The 24,146-nt window shown below is 31.7% G+C and overlaps 1 protein-coding gene across 1 annotated transcript in view; it reads right to left on the minus strand.

Annotated features, from left to right (window-relative positions):
- Window positions 1-24,146, minus strand: part of LOC143249282 (rho GTPase-activating protein 190-like) — a 119,902-nt gene that overhangs the window by 58,888 nt on the left and 36,868 nt on the right. The window contains 8 exon segments of the mRNA XM_076498845.1: window positions 300-508; window positions 5,050-5,221; window positions 5,824-6,002; window positions 6,392-6,643; window positions 17,861-18,034; window positions 19,429-19,630; window positions 19,898-20,021; window positions 20,346-20,460. Coding sequence (XP_076354960.1) covers window positions 300-508; window positions 5,050-5,221; window positions 5,824-6,002; window positions 6,392-6,643; window positions 17,861-18,034; window positions 19,429-19,630; window positions 19,898-20,021; window positions 20,346-20,460 — 1,427 coding nt within the window.

Genomic DNA, 24,146 nt, shown 5'->3' on the forward strand with positions numbered 1-24,146 from the left:
AAATGTTATGTTTTCCCCAACAACTGCCAAACACAGAAATCCAGGTCTATATTTTAAATCCAGCAGGCAGCACAGTACATTTCTGATGCAACAGTTCACAAGTTTCCATGTATTCTAATATTGTGTGCAGCACTTTAATTACCCTTCTTCTTTCATTTTGCTCACCAAATTTGTTATTACCAAAAATGTTTGTATGTCATTAAAAATAACAATATCAATAAAAAATAAAAGACTTATGATTGATTCATATGAGAAAAAAAGTTATTGCACTAGTTAAACTTTTACTTTATTCCACCTACCTGCTTGAAAACTTCTTCTATTTTTTAACTGGCTAGGTTTCACTAAATGTTCACCATTTTCCTGGTTGCATGCATTAGTGAATAAATCACTATCATCACTTGGGCTTAAAGGAGGGTCATCTAAATAAGATGTGGGCGAAATTGTTTCATCATCAGGACCATGACCACTATCCACTGGTAACTGTTCATACACACCTTCAGAATCCACTCTATAGCACAAAAGAAAGAGGCTTTCAAAGTTATAATAGAAAATATTGTTTCAATTAACAAACACATAAGTAACTTACTGTTCAGAACTGTGTTCAAAAGTTTCTCAAACCTAACAAAATAATAATATTAACAAAAAGTTACTAACTCAAAATTTCACAGTAAAAAGCCAATCTGAAAATCCATTGGCTTACTTCAGGAATACTTCACTTCTCTCTCCAAAAGAATTCAATATGTTGAATGATCAACAAATTAAATTGAAGTTGCAAACAGTATATGAATTGGCTTTTGTGTTACATGCTATGTTACTAACCTCTAAAGCTTTTTGTGACAACTCATGAAACTTTCAATGTTCAAATAACTTAGGTATAAATTATATCAAATTGAAAAATTAGTAGTGGATAAAAAACTACATAAATTATTTGCATCAAAAAGTAAATTTGCTACATAAAACAAGGATAACATTTCAATACACATACACACACTAAATGCTGAAACATGAGTAACAAGTGTAATCTGATTACTGAAACAACCATAATTTCATTCTGACAAAGTAATGTACTACACTTCACAAGTGAAGTTTTTTTTTTATTGTGTATGTATCAACTCAGCATTTACTGATCTTCAGAATATTTTCAATAACAGTAATTGAATGTTGGACATTATGCCATATCCACTTAATAAAACTGACCAAATACTAACTGTTTGACAAGTCACTTTCTCAAGCAAAACCACTGTTGTTATCCAGACCTGTAAACTATGAAAAAATCTCAAAAAATGAGAAATTGCATCTACAATCTGAAAAAAGATACCAACATCAAAATTTTAAAAGCTGACAAAGGCAACAACACTATATTCTTGCACAACACAGATCACATCAACAAAATGAGCATCCTTTCACACAATAAGAGACCTAAGCCCATCCCAAACAACCCAACAAACCCATATGAAAAACAACTAAAACAAAACCCTATCACAAATGAAGAAAAACAACTTGATTCCTGAAGATATTTTTTATTTAAGGAAAACTGATTCATGCAAGCCACAGCTTCATGGCATTTTCAAACCATACACAAAAAATTGCCCTATACTATCCAATTATGACTACTTTAACTATAATCTTCACTAATACATAGCCTAAGCCTTCACACCTTACATGACTTCTGTAGGTTTCTTTTTTAAAGATGTCTTTGGCCTTACAAACACATTAAAGAAATTAACTCCCAAAGCTTTAATGGCTAGCTTTAAGGTTGTATTGCTTTTCACAAAAGTTCTCATCAGATAACCCTGTAATGTTGCACTCGATCTCTGCAGTAGTGACCCAAATCCTTTAATTCATATCCCCAATGCACTTTTCATTTCCCTTTTAGAATTCATAACAAAAACCAACTTCATTATCAACAACAAAAACTTTTTCAAACAGATGGTCAACCTTGTTTCAATTGTTCTTGCCAACATGTTTATGATTCAAATTGAAACACAAGCCATACAAATTTGCATTTTATCATCCCATATAATGGTACAAATATGTTAATGACACTTTTGCCAATTTCACTTCTATAGGAAATAAACCCCATTTACCCTAACATTAAATTCACCACTGAACACAGAAATAACAAATGGTTGTATTTTTTTAACCTCAACATTATTAGAATCAACACACATTTCAAAACTAAAATTCACCAAAAAAATCACTTAGGTAGACCACCTCCTACATACCCAGGAATTCCACCCACATATCCAAATAAAATATTAATACCCTAAAAATCTTATACACACAGCTTCAAGACTTTGCTCAACTGAGAACAGATATGAAGAATTCAACTCTATAAAGCATTCTTTCATTTACACCAAATTATTTCATCTAACCATTGTAAAAGCTTTTCCAGACAACCACCAGTACAAAAACCTCAAAACTCAACTTGCAAACAATAATGACAGCAATACACCAAAATAACACAACATTATACTGCAGTTTACCATTTATCCCAGATATCAGCTCAAAAATAATTAACACTTGGAAAAGACATAGTATTAAACATAAAACTCAAGTTGATATTAAATTTATGAAAAAAAACCAGCACTAAACTAAAATCATTATTAAATAAAAATTACACAAAATCACAATTTCTATATCATTTATAAAATAACATGCAATAGCTGTCCAGAATTTTACAGAGAAGTAGTTAGAAAACAGGAAAACAGATTCATTGGACATAATGAAAAAAAAAACCTTCCATGTTTACCACCATTGAAATTCAAAAAAACCAAAGTATACCCATGCAAAACACTAACTCTGAAAAAAGAAACAAACATCAATAAATGCAAAATAAAAATTGAAGAAAACAGCCTCACCTTAAATCAACAACCTTTGGTACCAAGATACCTATATTATACTGTGAAGCAATATTCAATCATGTGACTTCTGTAAACTTGTACCTGAGGATAAAATCTTGTCAAAATATAGTGTCTATTATAAAGTTTTTCATTACCTAGTCAAGTCATCTCAAAATTATCTTATAAGAAGTGGGTTTCTCATTATCAAATTTTTCTTGGAATGCTCAATACAAGTTCATTAAAATTAAGTATCCAACCGAGATCTTTATGCATTTTTCTATGAAATCTCACATTAAATCAAGTATCATTAAAAAGCTTCCTGAAATAACCTACAACAACAAATTTTAATACAATTATCACTAAGTCCTAAAAATATCTTAAATGAATTAATGTCAAAGACTAACAAAACCTTCTGTTATTTCCCAACAAAGGAAAATATCAGGAAAAATCTTCTGCACAGTAAACTTCACAAAAAAATCCTAAATGTAATTCTTTCCATAAAAGAATACTTTTGTAAGACTAAATGAAATTTCAAATTCATTTGTTAGTAAAAAAAAAAGTATGTTTTAAGAACTAAAATACAGATATATATATGACACACACACACATGTTGTTTCAGTATATAACACAGAACTCTAAATCATCCATATAATTTTTTCAGGACAAGTAAACTGAGCTTTCATAACATTTACTACCATATCTGCCCCCTACTCTAGTATTCTATGGTCTCTGGAACAAACTGTAATATGAATATATATGTGCACTAAATAAAAGCATCAATCTAATACTTTTTTCAAGATGACATCACTAGGATTTGACCAAAAGAACTGAAATTATTTTAGTACTTCAATACTTTAATTAAAGATGCCATATGCAGACTGTACATGTTCAGTGTCTTCAGATGTATTGAAAAAGGAACTTTAAATCATATTTTCCTCAATGAAGATTTAAAAATGAATTATTTTTACTTAAAAGAATAAAAGAAATAAAGGAATAATTTATTAACTGTATAAGTGATGTTTTATTAATGAACTTTAATGGCTTTCAGAAATTATGTTACATGCTGCCTACAATGCCCATTATACACTAGAACTGCTTATATAGTATTTTGTTAGATACAACAAATCTTTAACTTTTGCTTTATTTACAGAACAGAAGTGTTCATAAACTACTGGACACAAATCTCTTTAAATAATTAAAATCATAATCCAGATATCTTGGCATAAATGATGGATGTAGACAAATACAAATCTAGAACAATCTATGCAGATAGTGATAAAAGTGAATTTAGTGACACTAGTACTGATGAATCATCTCCCTTACTTTCAGAAAAACATTAATTTCCCTCTTAAAGTTCTGGTCTCCAATTACCACTGACAAGAACTCATTCTATAACACAATCACCATATTTGAAAAAATAAAACTGTAACCATCTGTATACAAACTCCAACAGTTTGACTAACTTTGTAAAGCACCTATAACAGTAAAGCTATACATACTGTATCTCTCAATTTGTGGATTCATGAAATAACAAGTTTTTAGTAAATATTAGAAGTTTGCTGTACACAAAAAATCAGATTTTTAATAAAATATTTTTACTACAGATTTGTCTGTAAATTTATGAAGCCTTTATTGAATCAATTTGAGAAAAATTTGAGTTTCATTTCAGAATAAAAAAATAATTTTGATTTTAGTTTTCATATTTCACTATTATAGCATTTAAAACCTCTTATATGGATCTCAAAAGTTTTTTTGTAAATGTTTTATCTGTTGTTTTTCTACCCTAACACTAACTGCAGTGAAATCATCAATGTACAATTGTTTTTATAACTTTCATTCTACTTGATACCAAACTATAACTATATTGTTAAGAAAAAATCAACATTTCTTTAATTCAAATTTTGGAAATGAGTAACAGTAATATGCAAAATATTTTTCAAAACCCATGACAGATGGTACATGTATGAAGTAATCAACCAATGCTAATGTTTGTACCATACCTGGATGGTTTTGCTTATAGGCACCAAAGCTGTATGTAATGAAGCCTCTAATAAAATGCATGTCTTTAACTATAACTTGCTGAAATGGTCATTTTCACTTTTTTTTTCTGTAACACTGTTTAAAATGTAAAATATTGGGCTAAAAACATCAAACTACATCACAAAATATTCTTCAACTTAACTTTCCTGAACAACATTAACCTTACCCATCTTCTAGTGATCCACTTCGTATGTGATATGACTCTTGTCGAGATGGAACTGGGGGTGGTACAGGTATGAAGCTTTCCAAAGAATAATCTGAATCATCCATGCTGAAGGCTTTTTCTATCTGAGGCTTCCTCTCTGACACCTCCTTGAAAAATGGTGTGTAGAATGCAGCTTTAAAAATAAAAAAGCTGCAACCATGAAATACCAACACAAATGCTTTGTTTTTAAGTTTTTCACAGACATATGCCAGGGTACAGCAATTTATAAATTACATTTCTTCTTACCTAAGCCCATAAAGGTAACTGCTATTTTTCCATTTCCAAGATATTTCAAACATCACACACACACGTATGTACAAAATTAATAAAAGTTCAAACGTATACATGAAATATTTTACATAGAAGTAATAGCACCTTTCACTCAAATTCTTACTGTTATACACTATTCAAAAACTTATGTGAACACACAGTTATTAAAATTATATGCAAATATACATACATTAAGATGTAATCATCTGCAAATAAAATTTACAACAGAAAAAATAATTTTAAAAAATTAATGTATTTTCATAACAGACATTTTAAAAATACAATTATTTCATATTTAATTTTTCATTTCAAATGACAAAACAAGCATTGAAATTTATTTTCTCTGCAAAACAACCAATGATAACATTACATAACATCTTATCATAAAACCAATAATACATTCTTGAAGTATAAACAGCAATACTCTAATTCTAAGTACATGTTATCATCAATACAAAAACTTACTCTTTTGTTGGCATGTAGATACTGAAGTCATAAAGTGAGCTTGTAATTTATCAGCTATGGCATTCCCCTCCGTTATTAGCTGATGTGACAGATCACTTGAGAAAAAAGCATTTGCACTACCTGTTTCTGTGACAGCCAAAATCTGGACTGGGATATTTGGAATGTTCATTGAAAATGCACTGTAAAAGAAAAATATCTACGTAATCATATGTTCCCATGCATAACATGAAAGGGCTGTTATGATTAAAAGTGATCTATTTTTGATACATAAATAAAACAAAAGTTTCATGTTGACCATAGAAATATTTTTTGTTCTCACAGTACTTTTCATTTCTTCTAGAATGTATGATATCAAAACCAAATTCAAGGGAAAACAAGAAACTACAATAAATCTTGGATTATTGATTTACTATTCAATATGGATGGATGTAATTCTCTTCTAAGAAACAAGTCTGATGTTTTCTCCATAGATAATTGTAACATAGAAACTTTTAAACAATTAAACAATAAATATTTATGAAACTTAATTTTTGTAAATATATTAAACTCACCACTATCCTTTTCCTACCTTAAGGTACTAAGTGAAGCTTTTCTTTTAGTGGAATAAACCAGAATGAACCCATGAACAAGTTCTTCTCTGAAAGCATTGGCCCCATGGTAGGAAGTAACCCGTACCTCAACACTTCGTTTGCAGTCACCCAAATAAGTTTCTAAAGTAATAGTATAAGGTGAAGAAAAGAAGCAGCACTGGTGACTAAGAAGTGGCCCAAGGACATGCTCAACAGTGTAAGGATCTCCACACAGCATGCACATGATGATCCTAAAATAAATAAAATTATGATAGACATATAGATTTGAATTAACAGTCATAAAATATAACTTTCAACAGAATCTTTGAAGATTTTAATGTGTTTATGGCCTAAAATAGAATAAGTAATGGGCTAGTTAACTTTTCATTCAAAGCATTTTGATCATTATAGATTTTATTTTCCTTGGGTGCTGACTTCATAAGACATTATGTACTTTCTTGTAATTTTGGAGAATTAGCTACATTAATGTATGTTACTTATTAGTTATAATGTATACAGTTTTCTTTTTATTATAAGTTATCAGTAATTAGGACTATTATTTATCTACAAAAGACATCTTTAACTCATCAGCTGCAGCTGCTCTAAACACTCTCAATGTTTGCAAGCTCTACACCATATATAGCACACTTGCATTCAACTGCCAGAGGGAAACTGTAACCTATACAGAGAACTGGCAGTTAATGGGTTGTTAATTCAGAAATATCTCCAGTTAAAGATGTTTTCAGTAATATTGTGTTTTAATATTTGTTATAAAATACTGTTCTCCACCTGATAACAGTTACGTGCCAGGCTTCCAAAATTTCTGTACATGTATTCATACAACTGTCTAAGAGGTGATTGGAGACAATTTACTCATGTACAATTTTAATTTTAGAATAATGATATAAAAACCACTCCTTGATTGCTGTTATTTCTCAAACCTCAAAGTAAAAATTATGCAATTGAAGTTAATATCAACAGGAAACCTTTAAGTAGAGTAGATCATTAACAATAGTCAAAATGAAGTACATTTTTTTTAAATAGTTACAAACAACAAACAACTTAATTTAGTTCACCAAGTTAGATAATTTCATGATTCTGATTAATATTAATATTTTTCTAGAATTAAAATGTCTACACGAGAAATGAAACACCTCCACTCACCTCTTAGACAACTGTATGAACACACATACAGAAACTTTGAAAGTCTAGCATGTCAACATAATCTTTCCAACACAAACTTTACTTGGTAAAATGTGAATATACTTAAATCATGTTACATTTTAAAAATACTACAAAATTTGAACAATGGAATCAAATAGAAAATCTGCATTAACACCTTTTTATGATAGAATGAGAATGGAAAGAGTGATAAAAGATTTTTCTCTTCATCAATTTTTCTTTATATCACACCTACATGTAATATATGGTTATTTTCTTTTTTAAAGCAGGTGTATTGACATATATATCACCGTATATGGCACATAAGTCGGTACACTTAAAAGATTATACAACACTAATGTGGCAATACATTAGTTCACAATAAACAAAAAAAGACATCTACAACAATCAGCTCTCATCATCTTGGCTAGACTGACTGAATGTAACACATTTAAGTTTGACAAACACAGTGTAAAGTAATTTTACTCAAAAAGCATTTTCAGCAGTCTAGTTTTCCAGAAAAAATTTATACATTAAAAACTTAGTTTCCAAACAGTTATTTAAAATATTCCAAGTGCTTTTGTAAAATTCAAATTTTTTCTCTATAATATAATGTGAAAGATGAAAACCTGATAAAGAGAAAAATATTTTAGCATTCACAAAAGATGGAAGCAGTCTTTTATATTTTGTTCTTCTATAAAAGCAACAATGGTCTAGTTACTGTTGCTCTTAACAAATATTTTAACAAGGTATCCCGTTATTGGAAAAGATCTTTCTCTGCTAAAAAGGTGCATACACTTTACAGGTAACAAAATTAAGACTTTTCCAGGAGTAATTTCAAATCTCTATATTCACAAGTTAGTAGTTGGTTGATTTAGTGTTTTATGGCACAAAGCAGCTAGGCTATCTGCGCCAAACATTCGGTAAAAAGGAAAAAATAAAGTAAATGTAGTAAAATTCATAAAAGGAAATGAAGGTAAACCAAAACAGCATTTAAAAACATAAATAGCATAAACCCAATGTTGACATCTAGTCTACAATGTTAAGAGAGAAATCACAGTAAGAGTAGTTGTAAAAGACTTTCTGTAGCATAATGGTAATTATCATAGCCCATCAGAAAGGCTAACAGGTAAGTACAAGAACCAATGTCAGTCACCTGAAGTTGGCCTTTTCAGTCCTGGTTCTGGGTTATGTGTAGTTATGGTCATTTCCAAAAAGTAATGAGTTTTAAAAGACATGAAGCAAAAGTGTAATAAGAGTTTGCCAAATGTCCAGTAAAAAGATAAAAGTAAATGCAGTAAAATTCATAAAAGGAAATGAAGGTAAAACAAAACAGCATTTAAAACATATAAGCTCTGACCTGGGAGGTGCGGAAAACCCCAGTGCAAAGTTGCAGTCCTTCATGATGAATGGGGTCCAGCATCTTTGAGGCGAGGGTCTGTCAGAGCCATAGACCAGTGATCCATATATCTTTAACACAGAATATAGATCCACTCCCCAACTGGTGGTAAAGAGGACACAGAGGATGTTCAGTGCTCTTGTGCATTTGACCCATAGCTGCTTAATGTGTGATATAAAGGTCAGCTTGCAGTAAAAGATAAGCCCCAAGAACTTGGTCTCAGGGACCATAGGCAGCGAAACCTCACCGATATGGAGTTCAAGATCAGGGTGAATACACCGTTGGTGACAAAAGTGCATGCAAACGGTTTCAGAGGGAAATTAAAGCCGGGTCCACTACAATACACAATAGAGAGTAGTTTGTAGTTGCTGCTCAATATATCTCTCGTTCGACGACTGACATGAGATGTGAAAGTCGTCGACATACAGCCCGTTTGCAACAGTGAGAGGGAGTTTCTCAGTGATGACATTAATCTTTATACCGAAAAGTCCGACACTCAAAACACAGCCCTAAGGGTCTCCAAGTTCCTGTAGAAAAGTATGGGAAAGTGTCGACCAACGAGAACTTCCTATCTATTAAAAATTTAATAAAAATGGGTAAATGGCCACGTAATCCATATATATGGAAGTCTCACAAAATGCCATAACTCCATTTTGTGTCATAAGCCTTCTCTCATTGAAGTTTCTTCAAGTCGAATCAGGTGGTCCCATGGTGAAGTGCTGTCATCAGAACCCACATTGGGTGGGCGATAGAAGATTGTTTGATTCAAGGAACCAAACAAGACAAGCATTAACCATCCTCTCTAAGGTCTCACAGAGAAAGCTCATCAAAGCAATTGGATAGTAGTTTGAAGGAATCTTGGGATCTTTCCCAGGCTCAGAGAAAGGTAAGATAATAGCCTGGTGCTAGGCATTAGGAAAAACATTCTCCTGCCAGATCCGGTTAAAAACAATGAGAAGAATATCAAGAAAAGCAGAAGATAGATTGTGCAGCATGTCATAGTGTACATCATCTGGTTCAACAGATGAACTGCCAGACTGATGAAGGGCCAGTTTCAGTTCCACCAGTGTAAAGGGACGATTATAGTCATAGAGACAGTCAGTTCTGAAGGAAAGAGGTGAATGCTCTGCCCAAGTCTTGATGGCCCAGAAGGTGGAGGAATAAGCAGAAGTGCTACATATGCAGCAAAAGCTTTCACCTAGAGTATTGGTGATGCTACGGACATCAGCTACTTCTTGACCATCAGAGAGTAAGATCAAGAGGGGGACAGAATTGTAGTGCCTACTGATCTTTCGAACCCTGTCCCATATGACTTAGGAACTGGTAGTAGAATATATGCCAGTTGTGAACTTAATCCAAGATTCCTTTTGGCTTTGATGTCTTACCCATCTAGCATGTGCATGGGCCTGCTGGAAAGCAGTGCGGTTTGAAAGTGTGGGATATCTATGGAAAGTATCCCAGGCCCGTTATTGAGCCTCCCATGCCATGTGGCAAGCAAGATTCCACCACGGACAAGGAAATAATGGAAAACGTGTCAAGGTTTTAGGAATACATTGAGCAGTTGCTTGAATAATACAATCAGTTACTGCTGCCATACAGTCCTCTTCTGATGGCTGACAGACGATGGCAGCATCAAGTTCTGTGAGAGCAGTGATAGTAGACCAGTCTACCTGATCCAGCTTCCATTGGGGCATGCAGGTTAGTTGGCATCAACCATGGCCAGTCTCTCTCAAAAGTATAGGAAAATGATCACTGCCTCGTGGATTATTGTCAACCCTCCATGTAAAATGGGAGAATAATGAAGGGGAGCAAACTGAGAGATCAATAGCAGTAAAGGACTGACTAAGCACATAGAAATAAGTAGAAGAAGCAGTAATGAAAAGAGAAAGGTTGTGATCAGAGAGCATATGCTCTACAGAGCAACCCCTCCTATCAATAACAGCACCTCCCCAGAGAGGATGATGTCCATTAAAATCCCCCAGGATTAAAAAGGGAGACAGCAACTGTTCATTGAGAGCATCAAGGTCTGATTGATCATATGTCTCTCCAGGTGACAGGTAGAGAGAACAAACAGTGATGGTATGACCCAAGAAAACACAGATGGCTACAACCTCCAAGGGTGTGTTGAGTGACAAAAACAGAAGGGGCACATGCTGATTAACCAACAATGCCATCCCTCTGTACATTCATCCATCATACAGCCTGTCATTTCTGTAAAAGAAAACTGCCAAAAGGTGACTGTATTGGCAGGTTTCAGAAATGTTTCCTGTAAGGAGAGACAAACAGGATGGTAGGAAGCAATCAGTTTTTGATGTCATCCAGATTAGAACATAAACCTCAACAGTTCCATTGAATCAGAGTGGCCATTTTTATTTATGTGTTGGCAAATTGGGCAGAGAACTCTTCTGTTTATGATCATGTCGTTTTTCCTTACTTTCCTTATTCGGGACAGGTCTATCGACTTCCATGAATCCTGCCCTGGGCCGATTGGGCAGGTCTTTGTTGTTGGAAGGGGATTCCAGTGACTGAGGATGCGAACAAATGATTGTTTTGCATCTTGGGGTGGGAGAAAAAGATGTATCCAAATAAATGCCTGTACCTGGAACCAAAGGAGGTGGATCTTGGGGTTTGTTGGAATGTATGGGAGGAACAGAGATTGGTGTAGAAGTTGATTCATCAAGTTTTTTAACCATGGAGGTCATAAGGCTTTTCATTTGTTTAGAGAACGATTCTCTTGGAGCCACAGAGAGATCTGTCTGCGCTCCCACTGTAGTTGTGGAATGAAGTGCAGCAGCACATGTCCGAGATGAAGCAGCAATTTCCGAGCCTCAGGATACCTAATGTTATGAGTCATTTTCAAACGCTGCACCTCTTTTTCCTCCAACCATTTAGGGCAAGAACGAAAGTAGGAAGGGTGAGAACCATTGCAGTTGAAACAATGTGGGTCCATTTCACACTCATAGGCATCATGGTCCTTGCCACCACAAGGAGTACTTGTCAGGGGACGACATGAGGTGTTTGAGTAACCGAACCTCTGACACTAAAAACATCAGAGAGGGTTATGAATGTACGGCCTTACCCTGCAATTTAGATAACCTGCCTTGATGGTGGCAGGTGGTAATGTAAATGTCAAAACGAGGATATCTGTCGGCAGTGTAACTCCATCTTTGTGAGTGGAGATGCGCCTCACTGCAGAAACTCCTTGAGTGGTGAAACCAGCGAGAATCTCCGATTTGGGGACGTTCTTCAAATCCCTCAACAATAACTCCTCGTGATGAGTTCAAAGTAGCACGAGGTGTAACCTCAATAGGTATATTCCCAATTGCCTTTGAATTCAAGAGGAATTCACTTTATTGGGATGTGGATGTTTCAACCAATATGTCTCCAGATCGAAGCTTCTTTACTGACTTTGGAGAGCCAGCAAATCCCTCCAGTCGCTTCTGAAAAGAAAAGGGGGACCATTTGCCCTAAAGGTTTCTCTGAAAGAGAATGTTGGATGAGAAAATGAGGTACATCTGGTGGTACAGGTGTTGAAGCTTGCTGATCAGTCTTCAAGACATGGTCATTTACCTATTGACTGTTTTTTCACTATTTTATTTAAATTTTTATTTTAAGGATCCATAAGAAAAAAGAAAATTTCAGTGCCCATTGATCCCTACGAAGAGACGCATTACAATGTCAAGCAAGGACACTGCAGCAACTCCAGGATTTCGTGAGCACTATACCCAAACACCAGCATCAGACACAATGTCCACAACACCCATTGAGAACTTCCAACACTGGTACTTGGTTGATCCTAGTCCAAGTGGAGCAGCCGACTGACCAAAGGGAGCCACCAAAAGGCTGCCCGTCTACAGGAATTCAAGGCCAAAGTGGTGTGTTAGGGTTGGACCCCTCAACCACGATGATCCTTTCAAGCCCTTCACAGCAAACACCTGGGTGAATGTTTAGATCCCAGAGGAGGTAACCTGAAAGAACAGAACCTTCCCTGGGAGGTCCCCTCACCACATACAGAAATCCACACCAAGGGCACAAGTTATTAGACTGACACAATAACTGCATTAACAAAGTGTACCAGGTAAAACATCTGGTCACATAGAAACTACCATTATTTCAAACTTGATAACTTTTAAGTGTATGTTGTGGTTATCATCTCATAACATAAACAGGATATTGTGTGTATTTTCTTATAGCAAAGCCACATCAGGCTATCTGCTATGTCCATTGTGATGAATCAAATCCCTAATATTAGTGAATGCATGTGTTGATGTGAAATGTGAATCTTAACTAAACCCCTTTCATTTTTTAAATATTGATAATATGATAATATCCAAATGCTTTTTAAATAGTTATTACAAATATTATCAAATAAGATATATCACTACTGATAAACCTTTAATTTCCCACTATATAACACTAATTCTACTATAGTATATCTATGTAAAGAAAATGCCATAAAATACACTACAAAACCATTTTTAACAACCCAGAGGTTGAAATTATATTGTGGCATTTAATTAAATACAAATGTAGTTTCTTTTGACCTCATTATGCTGACCATCTTTTAAATTCAACATTCACAGATATAGAAAGTAGTTGGTTACTGAAAACACACAATGAAATAAAGTTATTTCAGATTTTACTATTAAAGGTCTATTCAAAAACTTTAGTTTTTTACTATGTCCAGATTGAGAAACTTTGGAAATTATTTCAAGGCTCTTAAGTCACAGGTAGAAATTCATTTAACTCTTTTGCTATGAGTCATGGGTCAAAGGCCATGTCATGTTTGTTGACTTCCATTCAAAATTTTATTGAACTATTATTTGATGAATTTATGTCAGAAAGATAGGAATGACATTGTAAAATATAATTCATAATTTAATATTATATGCAAGTTTATTTCTTTATTTAAAATATAAATAGACACAGAAATAGTAAGTAATATGGTACGTTGAATGCAGCACCGTTTACAATTATGTGTTTGTGATACCAAAATATTAAGTCTATAACTTTGTACAAATTAAACTCAAATTACTAATAATACCAATATAGAATATAAAATAAATACATCATTTTTTTTATTTTTTATTTTTTTGCTGAGATATGGCTTATGTACCGAGTTAAACACAATTGCCCACTTCACCTTTTTTAATTTTTGAAAATAATCCCTTACATACACTTAAATCATTATATAACATGTGAAAAACCAATCAACAGTTTCTGATCTGTGAAAAGGCTACCATTTTTTTCAATCCAAGACTTCAAGGAGATAAGTTGTGTTTTCAGTCTGCTAGAAGTTCCTGATTTTTTTAAATCTAAATACATCTTAGTTATTAAGCTTAATAAATTACAGTAGAATTCTATGGTATCAGTGTGGGTATTTACAATTTTTTGATTATTCAACTATATATTTATAAAACCTAAAAAAAAAATGTTTTATGCATTCTCCACGTACAAAAGTTTTAAAGGCTTAGCAACCTATGTCCAGCAGCAAGGGAGTACACAAAGGTCATAGCGAGAAGAAATAATTGTTTACTTTACTTTTTGTATTTGTCGGTATATATTTAAAAAAAAAAACAAGTTTAATAATTGAAATGTAGCTGTATATTACAATACTAATCCACTAAAACAAAGCCAAGACAGAGAAGACTAATGGTCAGTTTTATACTATTGGATACCTAACATAAGTATGTGCACCATGGCAACACACATTATGCAACATCAGCTTCGCCTGACTGGAAGTTCAGTATAATAAATAATAATAATAATAATAATACATATATTAGTGAAACTAAATAAATACATTTAAATGAAGTTAGATAAGTACACAAAATCATGAAGGACCGTGTTAAAAACAGCAAATCCCAACCTCTTATTAATATTATAGCAATAACTTAAGCCAAAACAAAACACATTAAAATTAAACAAAATATACTGCATTTTTTAAAAAAGATCCAAGTGTACAAACTATAATGTGTGATTATAAAATGTACCCTAGATTTTTGGAGGTAACTGTGGAAGTAGAATCCACATTGCGGTGAGGATACACCATCTATCAGTCTTAACCTCCATTTCGCTAGTCACACAAAAGAAATAGACACAATTAGATTAGAAATTAGGAGAGCAAGATGAGGGTGTTCAAGCCCATAATGTCCCACATCTATATCACCCTTCACAACCTGCAGACAATTTTAGGAAGGTGACTGCTCTCCTATGTTGAAATAAGAAAAATATAATAATAAAAATAAGGAAATAAGACACTATCATTTGGGGGTAAGTAAGATAAAACTTCTTGAAGTTACCATTCCTGTCACCAGTATGGTAGAGGCACTAATTAACATGAGACTGAACCATATCAGTGTACTAAGTTTACTGTGACTGTCGTACTTTTATATGCAGCTCAAGGTGTACATCCCCATGAAGTAGTACCAAGTTCTCAAATGACCTTATTTTTAACTAAATATGATTTAATAATGATTAAATAATTAATAATAAAAAATACTATTAGAAATTTTATTATTACAAATTATTTTTATAAATACATAGCATTTTAAAAACTAAGCTAATTAGACTAAACATTATTTTTGTCTCATAACATGTAGACATTCCAGCACAAAAAAAGCATAATTTATATTTATTTCCTAATTTTTTACAATAGTTATAAGGTTGGTCAAGTGACAACCCTCACATAGTTAGAGTACAGAAAATAGTTTTACTGAAAACAAACATTTGAAATGTATTTATGAGGTTTCAGAAATATGCAAATAATGAGATTTTGGGATAAAGATTTTTTTTTAAATCATAACATGAAATCATTTTGTACACAGAACAAAAAACAGAGTTCAGAGGGAGGCATTTTATTTCTTGCTTGTTGTGTATATTCTTTAACTATTATTCTAAAGGTAACTAAAATATTAGAATTAAAAACTTGTTATATTAGATAAGGTTATATTAAATAAAAAATAATAATACAACTTATTCATAAGGTATCCTTGCAAGCAGCTCATATTACATCTTTCAACATGGTAATGTGAATAAATTAATACAACAATGAGATTTAGTTAGATACTGGTCAAAGGACAAAATCAAATATGAACAGATAGATGTCAACTGAAAAGGACTTTAAGCTAGTTGATCAATTGTAGTTTCCTTCTACAATCTGTGGTTATTCTAGAACAAATGAAAGGATAACCTAAATTCATCTCATACTTGTTTATGGTGGTTACAATGTTGTTAAAATCAACCAAGTCCATATTAAGTTAGACTGTAGGAAATAACAGATCATTACAAAGTTTTACTGAAATAAAACAATAGAAAGATGTGATATTTCTTTAGGAACTTAAGTTTATGCAAATGAACTTTGAAAATTTTTAGATGAAAAAAAAAATTCTGATGTTAACATGAAAATAATTTTGCACTTGGAGCAGTTAACCCCACATATTCATGAAAAAGTTTGAATAAAAATGTAAATATTATTTGTAGACAAGACTTAATATTTCCTGAAAGCTTAACAAATTTCATGATAATGCATAAAGCATATCAAAAGCTATAGTATGGAAACTCCGATGGTTACTTTGAGATTAAGTAAAATCAGTTGATCCCTATGGAAAGAGAATATTTTTTGTTACTTCTTTTTGATGATTGTAATGACCATAAAAACAGCAAAAACAGATTTAATGGTGACCTTCAACCACATCTTTCAAAATGTGTTAACAATTACCTTTGTTCAGCTATGTATCACTACTTTTTTATATCAATTTGACAAAAATATTCATCAAATATGGATTTGAGTCATCACAATTCTTGCTGATGTCTACCACACTTGATGAACCTAAATTAAACTTACATGATATCTTGTGATTCAAGAAAATTACTGAAGTATTAATTCAATCAGATATAATTTAACACTAAAATTTTCATGAATGAAAATAAAAAAAAGCTATAAAAAATTCCCAGATCTTCATTTTGCTTCCGAGTTTTTAAACTTCCTATTAGAATCCTTTGTTCACACCAGTACAAATAGTCACGTTTCTCAATAAACCATAATTTACTGTTCAAACCATTTTATTTAGACAGGTGTGAATAGTTTATAACCTGTACAACTGACTTAACTGTTGCTTGTAACTACTACACACGTTAATAATTGTTCAGACCACATGCAGTGATATAAAATGGTGAAAGCTAAGAACTACAATAATACAATTACTAACAGTGATGTAAATTGGCATGAAAAACATATACAATTGCATAATGACTAGAAATCAGAATCATAAAAACTAAACATAAATAAAAATTAATTTTTTGTTTGCAAATTGCATTGAAATAAACAAAATGACAAAATATTAATTATAAAATATTTCTGAGTTACAAATGTTGAAATAGTTAAAATTATTATTTTTACTTTAATTCTGCAAGATACTTTAACATGCACTCAACATCAAAAAATGTTGTCATAAGTCAAAACAGGTCTAAGAGCAGTAATAAAAAACAAAGCATTTGACAATTAAAGTCTAAAACAGTGCATTTCTGTTTTCTTTTATACCTAACATGAGCAACACATTTCTTTCTGATTTACCACTCTGAGAACTGAGGATTTTAAAAAATTGGAGAGCCTTGCCTTGGATGGATTCATCAATGTCTGTGTGTGTGTGCGCCCGCGATGTGCGACAATACTTGAATTAGAATAATGAAGTTACAGAATAAATTTAAAAATATTTTAATACATACAAGTATAATTAAGAATAAAAGATAAAAATCTGATCTGGTATAAATATAGAAATACTTACAAAGAAAAAACGAACTTAAAACATGTCTATGAAAACTTTTCTTTAAGAATAATACCAGGCCCATTCAGCTGGATAATATACAACATTTACATGTGAACCTTCAGCACAATAAATACACCTACCTGATATCAGGGTTAACAGCCTGTTCAGGAAGCGTGTGGTAGATCTGTAACAAGTCAGCTCTTCTCTGAATGCTTTCTATGAGGGAATGTAAAGCTTTGAGAAGCTTAGGCTCATCAAACCGCTCTTCAGTATCAGAGGCACTGTTACTTACATCAATAAACGGACACTGCAGGCTAGAAAACAAAATCAACATAAGATATACTTAAGCAAAAGTAATAAGTTTTTTTAGTAAACAGCAAAATTACAGATGACAACCTAAAACAGTGGAATATCATAAAATGCCTTTAAAATGATCTTTCACAACAATTCAGTAAACAATATATATACTGGCTTTTTATTTTCTGAATACAAGCTGAGTTAAACAATGTAGCAAAAAATAAAAACTCTGCATATTCTATAAGATATTAGTTATTTCAAAATCAACAACTCAATGCAAGGTTTAACACTTTCCACACAAAATATTGAAAACTTGTATCCTTACACATTTCTTGCAAAATAGAATCACAATTGAAATTTTAAGAATAAGTTTTATTAACTGCTAGGCCTAATTATAGAATTTTGATCTGATGTAATTATTCTTCATTCTTGAAAATGTGAAAAACATTAAATTTTTCACCTGTGCAGATAGTACTTGTTCATGGATAAGTCTAAGCCACAAATCACTAGCCTCTGCATTTATTGGAAGAAGCTTACTTTTAGCTCAAACAGTTTGAAAACAATGAATTTTAGAACTGGTAATGTCTATAGCTGTAAAATTCAACTATCCACACATTTTTAAAAATGATCTTATTGTTTCTGAAACTAAGAAAAATCTTAAACTTAACTCTGAGTATCAAACTATTAAGTAATTGTCACTGCTCATATGAATAAAACTCCCTACCATTTATTTCCTGATATTTATATTCTTCTAAGAATACTGAACAACACCATTTGCCATTTCTTTTTTTTAATACACCCAAAGTACTATAATCAAAATCAATACTAAATTTGCATCCAGCATAATAGATTGTATTCCCTGTATATAATAATCCAGTGTTAACTGTTTAAATAAGGCACTTCAATCATACATGTAGAAATCTAGATTCTTCAATCAACTACAAAAAAAGGTAATTCTCTTTTTATCCATAAAGACAAAAGTTAAAAAATTCACCAACTCTTTCTTGTGTTATTACTATCTAACAAGGCTCGAGAACTTTTATCAATGACCATTACATTTAAGACATTTTTTTCTATTAGCTATTAATAATTAAAAAAAAAAATTAGTTCAATGTAAGGTTGTAATGAAGCCAATCAATTTTTAATTTTCTACTGTAAGCAACTGATTAGTACACATAACAACTCATCTTCTAAAAGATATTTAGCATTCTATTGATTTAATAATTCTCATATCATACTTTGTACTTTTCAAAGTTTTATTCAGTCCATTCTCTTTTCTTTTATGCAAAACATAATTAAATTTAAACAACTGTGCATATATTACATGTAAAATGTTGTTGCACTTAAAACCTGTAACGTTTAAAAAGTTAAGAACAAAATCCCAGATTACAGCTACACTGCTACTGCATACCTTTTAGCCCTGTTCTGACCTTCTTCACGAAGGAAAGTCAGATCTTTCTCATTTATACTAGCATCAGCAGCAAACAAAATAACAATAGGCAATCCATGAAAAGGCAACCTGTCCTCTTGTTCTAGATTGGAAAGTAAGGTTTTCTCCAAACTTTCACGAATATATTCTAATGTTTGGTGGTTAGAGTACACACAAAAACATCCTAGAAATAAAGAAAAAGATCAGATCATCAGAAATTATTGTTCTGCATGAATACAGTAATTTTTTATTTATAACTAGTTAAAAGCTTAAAGCTGTAATTGTAGTTTTTACACAAGTAATATTGACTACAGTTCTAACAGATCAAATGGAAACCTGTGTCCTGTTCAAAAATTATTTCAACTAAACAATAAAAGTTATTTTAACACATCCACAGATGCTCTTTATCATTCTTGGTATTTATAATAAGTGCTACAGCAGCATAACTCACCATGTGGGAGAAAATCTGACGTTCGAAAGGAGTTGTGTGGCAAACCAACATCACCATCAATAATTCTAAAATCTAACGTATACTGAATTTTTTCCATTTCAAAAATGTCATCTGTACAGTAGGCCTATGGAGAACAAAAACTGGTAAAACAATCAAAATTTATTGACAAATTGTTTTGGAAAAAAGTGTTGTTTTATTGAATCCCTAAATGAAACAGGTTTGAAAATGTATACAGCAAAAAGTTCATGTAAATTGAAATAAGGTTACTTTCAAATATAAAAGTTTTTACTTTTGCTAAAAAATTATACACTAGCTGAAATTAATACACACAATAATATTAATTTATACTTCTATTGGTATATAAAAGTTGAAACACACTACACTGCAAACATTTAATACATGATCAGAAGCATAATGAAGACCAGAATAAGTCAAACATTTTTCTCACCCTAATGGTGTTAGCTAGTTCATCTGCTATACCACCAGAACCTAATAAGACTAGGTTAAGCTGATTGTTTTCTGACTCGAGAAGCCACTGGCTATTTCGACTCCAAGAAGAAGGTCTGAAAATAATGGTACTCATTCAAGAAAATATTATTAAAGTATAAGAAACTTTTGCAGACCAAACTATTTGTTTCAAATTACAATTTCACAGTGTAAAACAAAATAATGACAGCTGTAACTTTTAAGAACTCATATACAATACTTAGATTTAACATTATTTGATATAATTAAGTGAAAGAGTAATAGCACCTTAGAATTATGGTTAGTTTAAATATTCTAACTTGTCTAAAGGTGTTTGAACTTTTTACTTTAATACAAAAACCACCACTATCTATAATAAAAATACTATATCTCATCAGACAAAAGGTGCTACATTTATTTGTTGGCACAGAAAGAATAAATCTGCACAGTTTCTCTCTTTCATTAAAAAAATTTAAAGAACTTATGCCAGATTTTCCATTTTCATCTTGTAATGAAACATGTATGTACACAACGAAATACATAATGTGGCACTTCTTTATATCCAGAACATCAACTATTAAAGAAAATGCACATGAATTTTGCACCAAATATAGCCAGCCTTATACCTATTTTTAAGCCTCTTGGAATTTACTGCAAGTATTACATTATCATATAAATTTATAGAATCAAATTATCTGTACATAAGTTAGAATGTAGGCATAGGTCATGTACAGCACTATATAATCATTAGCAATGCACAATTCCACCTTTACTATTTGTTACTTAAAATGATTTTCACAAAACATTCAATTTAATCTTACAATACAAAAATTAAAATATTACAAACATGCATTTCAGTTGCAATGATTAAATGAAACATTAGAATTTACAAATCAAAACCTTTAAATAACCATATTATCTACAAAAATTACTCTAACTCAGCATTTTCTCAAACTGGGGTCAATAAAGTCATGTCCAAAATTTCATAAAAATATTTCTCAAAATTAAATTCAAATCAATTAAAAGGTTTATTTTTGGAATTCACCTTTTCATGTACATTGAATCTGTTTCATTTTTCAAAACAAAAACTGATAGGTTAGGAAGGGGTTACTGCAATTTGAGAAACATTTAAGCAGTATTTAATCTTGACAAAAAAATCAATTTGCACTCATACGAGTAAAAAAACAAACAAACAATATTGTAATATTCTCACAACCACATATTTAATGAAAATAATTCATTAAGAAACTGACTTTTTGTATGTGAAAGACTTAGTCATTACTAAAGTCTACCCAATTTTGTAAAGGATAAACATATGGTATTAAATGTTATAGTATAAATACTTAATGTGTACAAATGTGTGTATAAATCCATGTATTTTATACCAAGGCTGTCATGAAATGATTACTTTTCATGCTTATCCCACAATTCTAGTTCATTTGTTTTATCTTTTTGTTTCATTTTCTGTAATTTGAAGCAGACGAGTGAGAAAGTGTATAAAAATTGATAAATATTTCATTAGTTGACTATTTAGTGATTAACCTTTCTCAACAGACAGGTCAAAGGGTGCATGTCACAACGTTTAAGTTATTTTAAAAACTTAATCGACCAACTTTATCATCATTGTATGGCAGTATAATTAGCATAACAATGTAGTTTATAATTCATATTTGAATACAAGTTTTAATTTCTTGATTAGAAAAACAAATGCCAAATATGCTTCTTCCTGCATGCCATATGGCACATCTCCTTGACTTAATGCTCAGTTTATATTTTAGTCTACACAATGTCTACAGTGGTTAACATATTACAAGCTCAAACTTCAGACATTTATAAGATAAAATATAAGAACCTCCCAACTCTGATTTGCTGATATATCAATATGTTTTGCAAACCCACAAGGGGTAGTTCTAATCACTACTCCATTATTTTGAAACCTCATATTTACTTACACTTATTTAATTACACGTCTATAATGAATAAAAAAGATCATATCCCAAACTACATAAAGCTGACAGCTGTTTGTAACTGGCTTGAAGGGGAAACTTGTAATTGATATGATATTTTGAAGTTTATCGAGTAAGTCATTGCTAGTAGTAAGTTTTTTTTTAACCCATATATAGCTTAGTTTGAAAGCCAGATAAATTACTGTGGCTTTACGTGTAAAGAAATTTGATAATTTTCTGGTTTTATGAAATGCATCTTTGAAATCTATAAAAACTAATTTGTCTCCCCTTTCCAGCCAAGAGAATAAACAAGGTTTATATCAAGGCTTAGCAAGGACAATGCACGAGTACCAATAAATTTCATATCATAAATACTGGAAATCATTTTTTTATATATATTGTAATTTGCTGTGCTAGGTTTAAAATAACTAAAAATTAAACACTCAGAGTAAATAGTAGTGATGTATGTTCTAAAAATAAAAAAAAAATTGCACAAATTAAAAGGATCCACAGGATTACAGGCTACAATGTGGGATATAAAATGTACCATAGGTATTAAAGGTAATTGTGGAAGAAAAACTCTAAATAAAATTAAAATATTCTGTGAAGAAATATAAGAATGTACTAAATAAATATAAAGAGGTAAGATTTAAAGAAATTTTCCTGAAGATCACTGATAAGTATTTTTAGTTGTTAATAGTCTTGCACTACTTTTATGCAGATAAATACCTTATCTCATATAAAGGCTTGTTCAAGAGTCTGAAAATTGGTAGTTGCAGTGGACTTAATGGGTTGTAGTTGGGAGTACACTAGGTAGTTTAGATAACTGATTGAGACCCTTTTTGCAAATGTAATATGTCTGCTGGGGTATTAAGTTAATGCCTTACCACCATAATGGGGGTTGGAATACCAACTTAAGAAGGTAAGTTTATCTTACTACCCCCAGAGTAGTGTTAGTACTTTTTTCTTCTTCTTTACTTTGTGGAGCAGTCACCTTCCTACAACTGTCTGTAGGTAGTGATATAGATGTGGGACATCATGAGCTTGAGTACCCACATCTTGCTCTCTTAATTTCTATTTATTTTGATTATTTTACTGTTTAATTATTATTATTATTTATGTGAGAATGGCAAACAGAGGTTAATACTGATGAATGAATCCCCACATCAATTTGGTTCCTGCTTCCACAGTCACCTCCAAAACCTAGGGTACATTTTATTGCCTACAAAATAACCTGTGCCCTAGGGATCCTTTTAATTAGTGCAACATCTTATTTTTGTTTAGGCTTGTTTTATTCAATAAAAAATATCATTGGTCAGAGGTTTGGATTTGCCGTTTTTAACACAATCCTTCCTTTTGATTTATTTTACTTGACTGTTAAAGTATTAATATTCTATACATAAACATAAACATGAATAAGCACTTACCAATTCTGCATTCTTACACTGCTAAATTCTGCCCACCACAGGAGGATAACTAATATCCAAATACCTACCAAGTTTACTTTATAGGCCCAGACTTTGTAAAGAACCATATTAAACATTTTCCTGCACTTTTATTACTTCAGACTTTTTTTTTTGCAGTTGCTTTAAAATAAAACAAATTATATCCTCTCCCACTCTGTTCTCAGAGCCAGATTTACAATACACTCTGTGGGAAAGTTCTGGTAGATGCATCATACAAGTTTTTGCTACTCATCGTGTTATGTAATAATTTAATGAAAAAAGCATTGATTTACTGCTTTATGACCAGCAGGTTTCTACTTCACTGCTAACAGTATAATAAAACATAGTAAATAGATGTCAGAAGCAAAATCTTTCAGGTGAAGTACTTCGCAG

This window comes from Tachypleus tridentatus, chromosome 4, assembly GCF_004210375.1.
Source record: "Tachypleus tridentatus isolate NWPU-2018 chromosome 4, ASM421037v1, whole genome shotgun sequence".
Taxonomy (NCBI): Eukaryota; Metazoa; Arthropoda; class Merostomata; order Xiphosura; family Limulidae; genus Tachypleus; species Tachypleus tridentatus.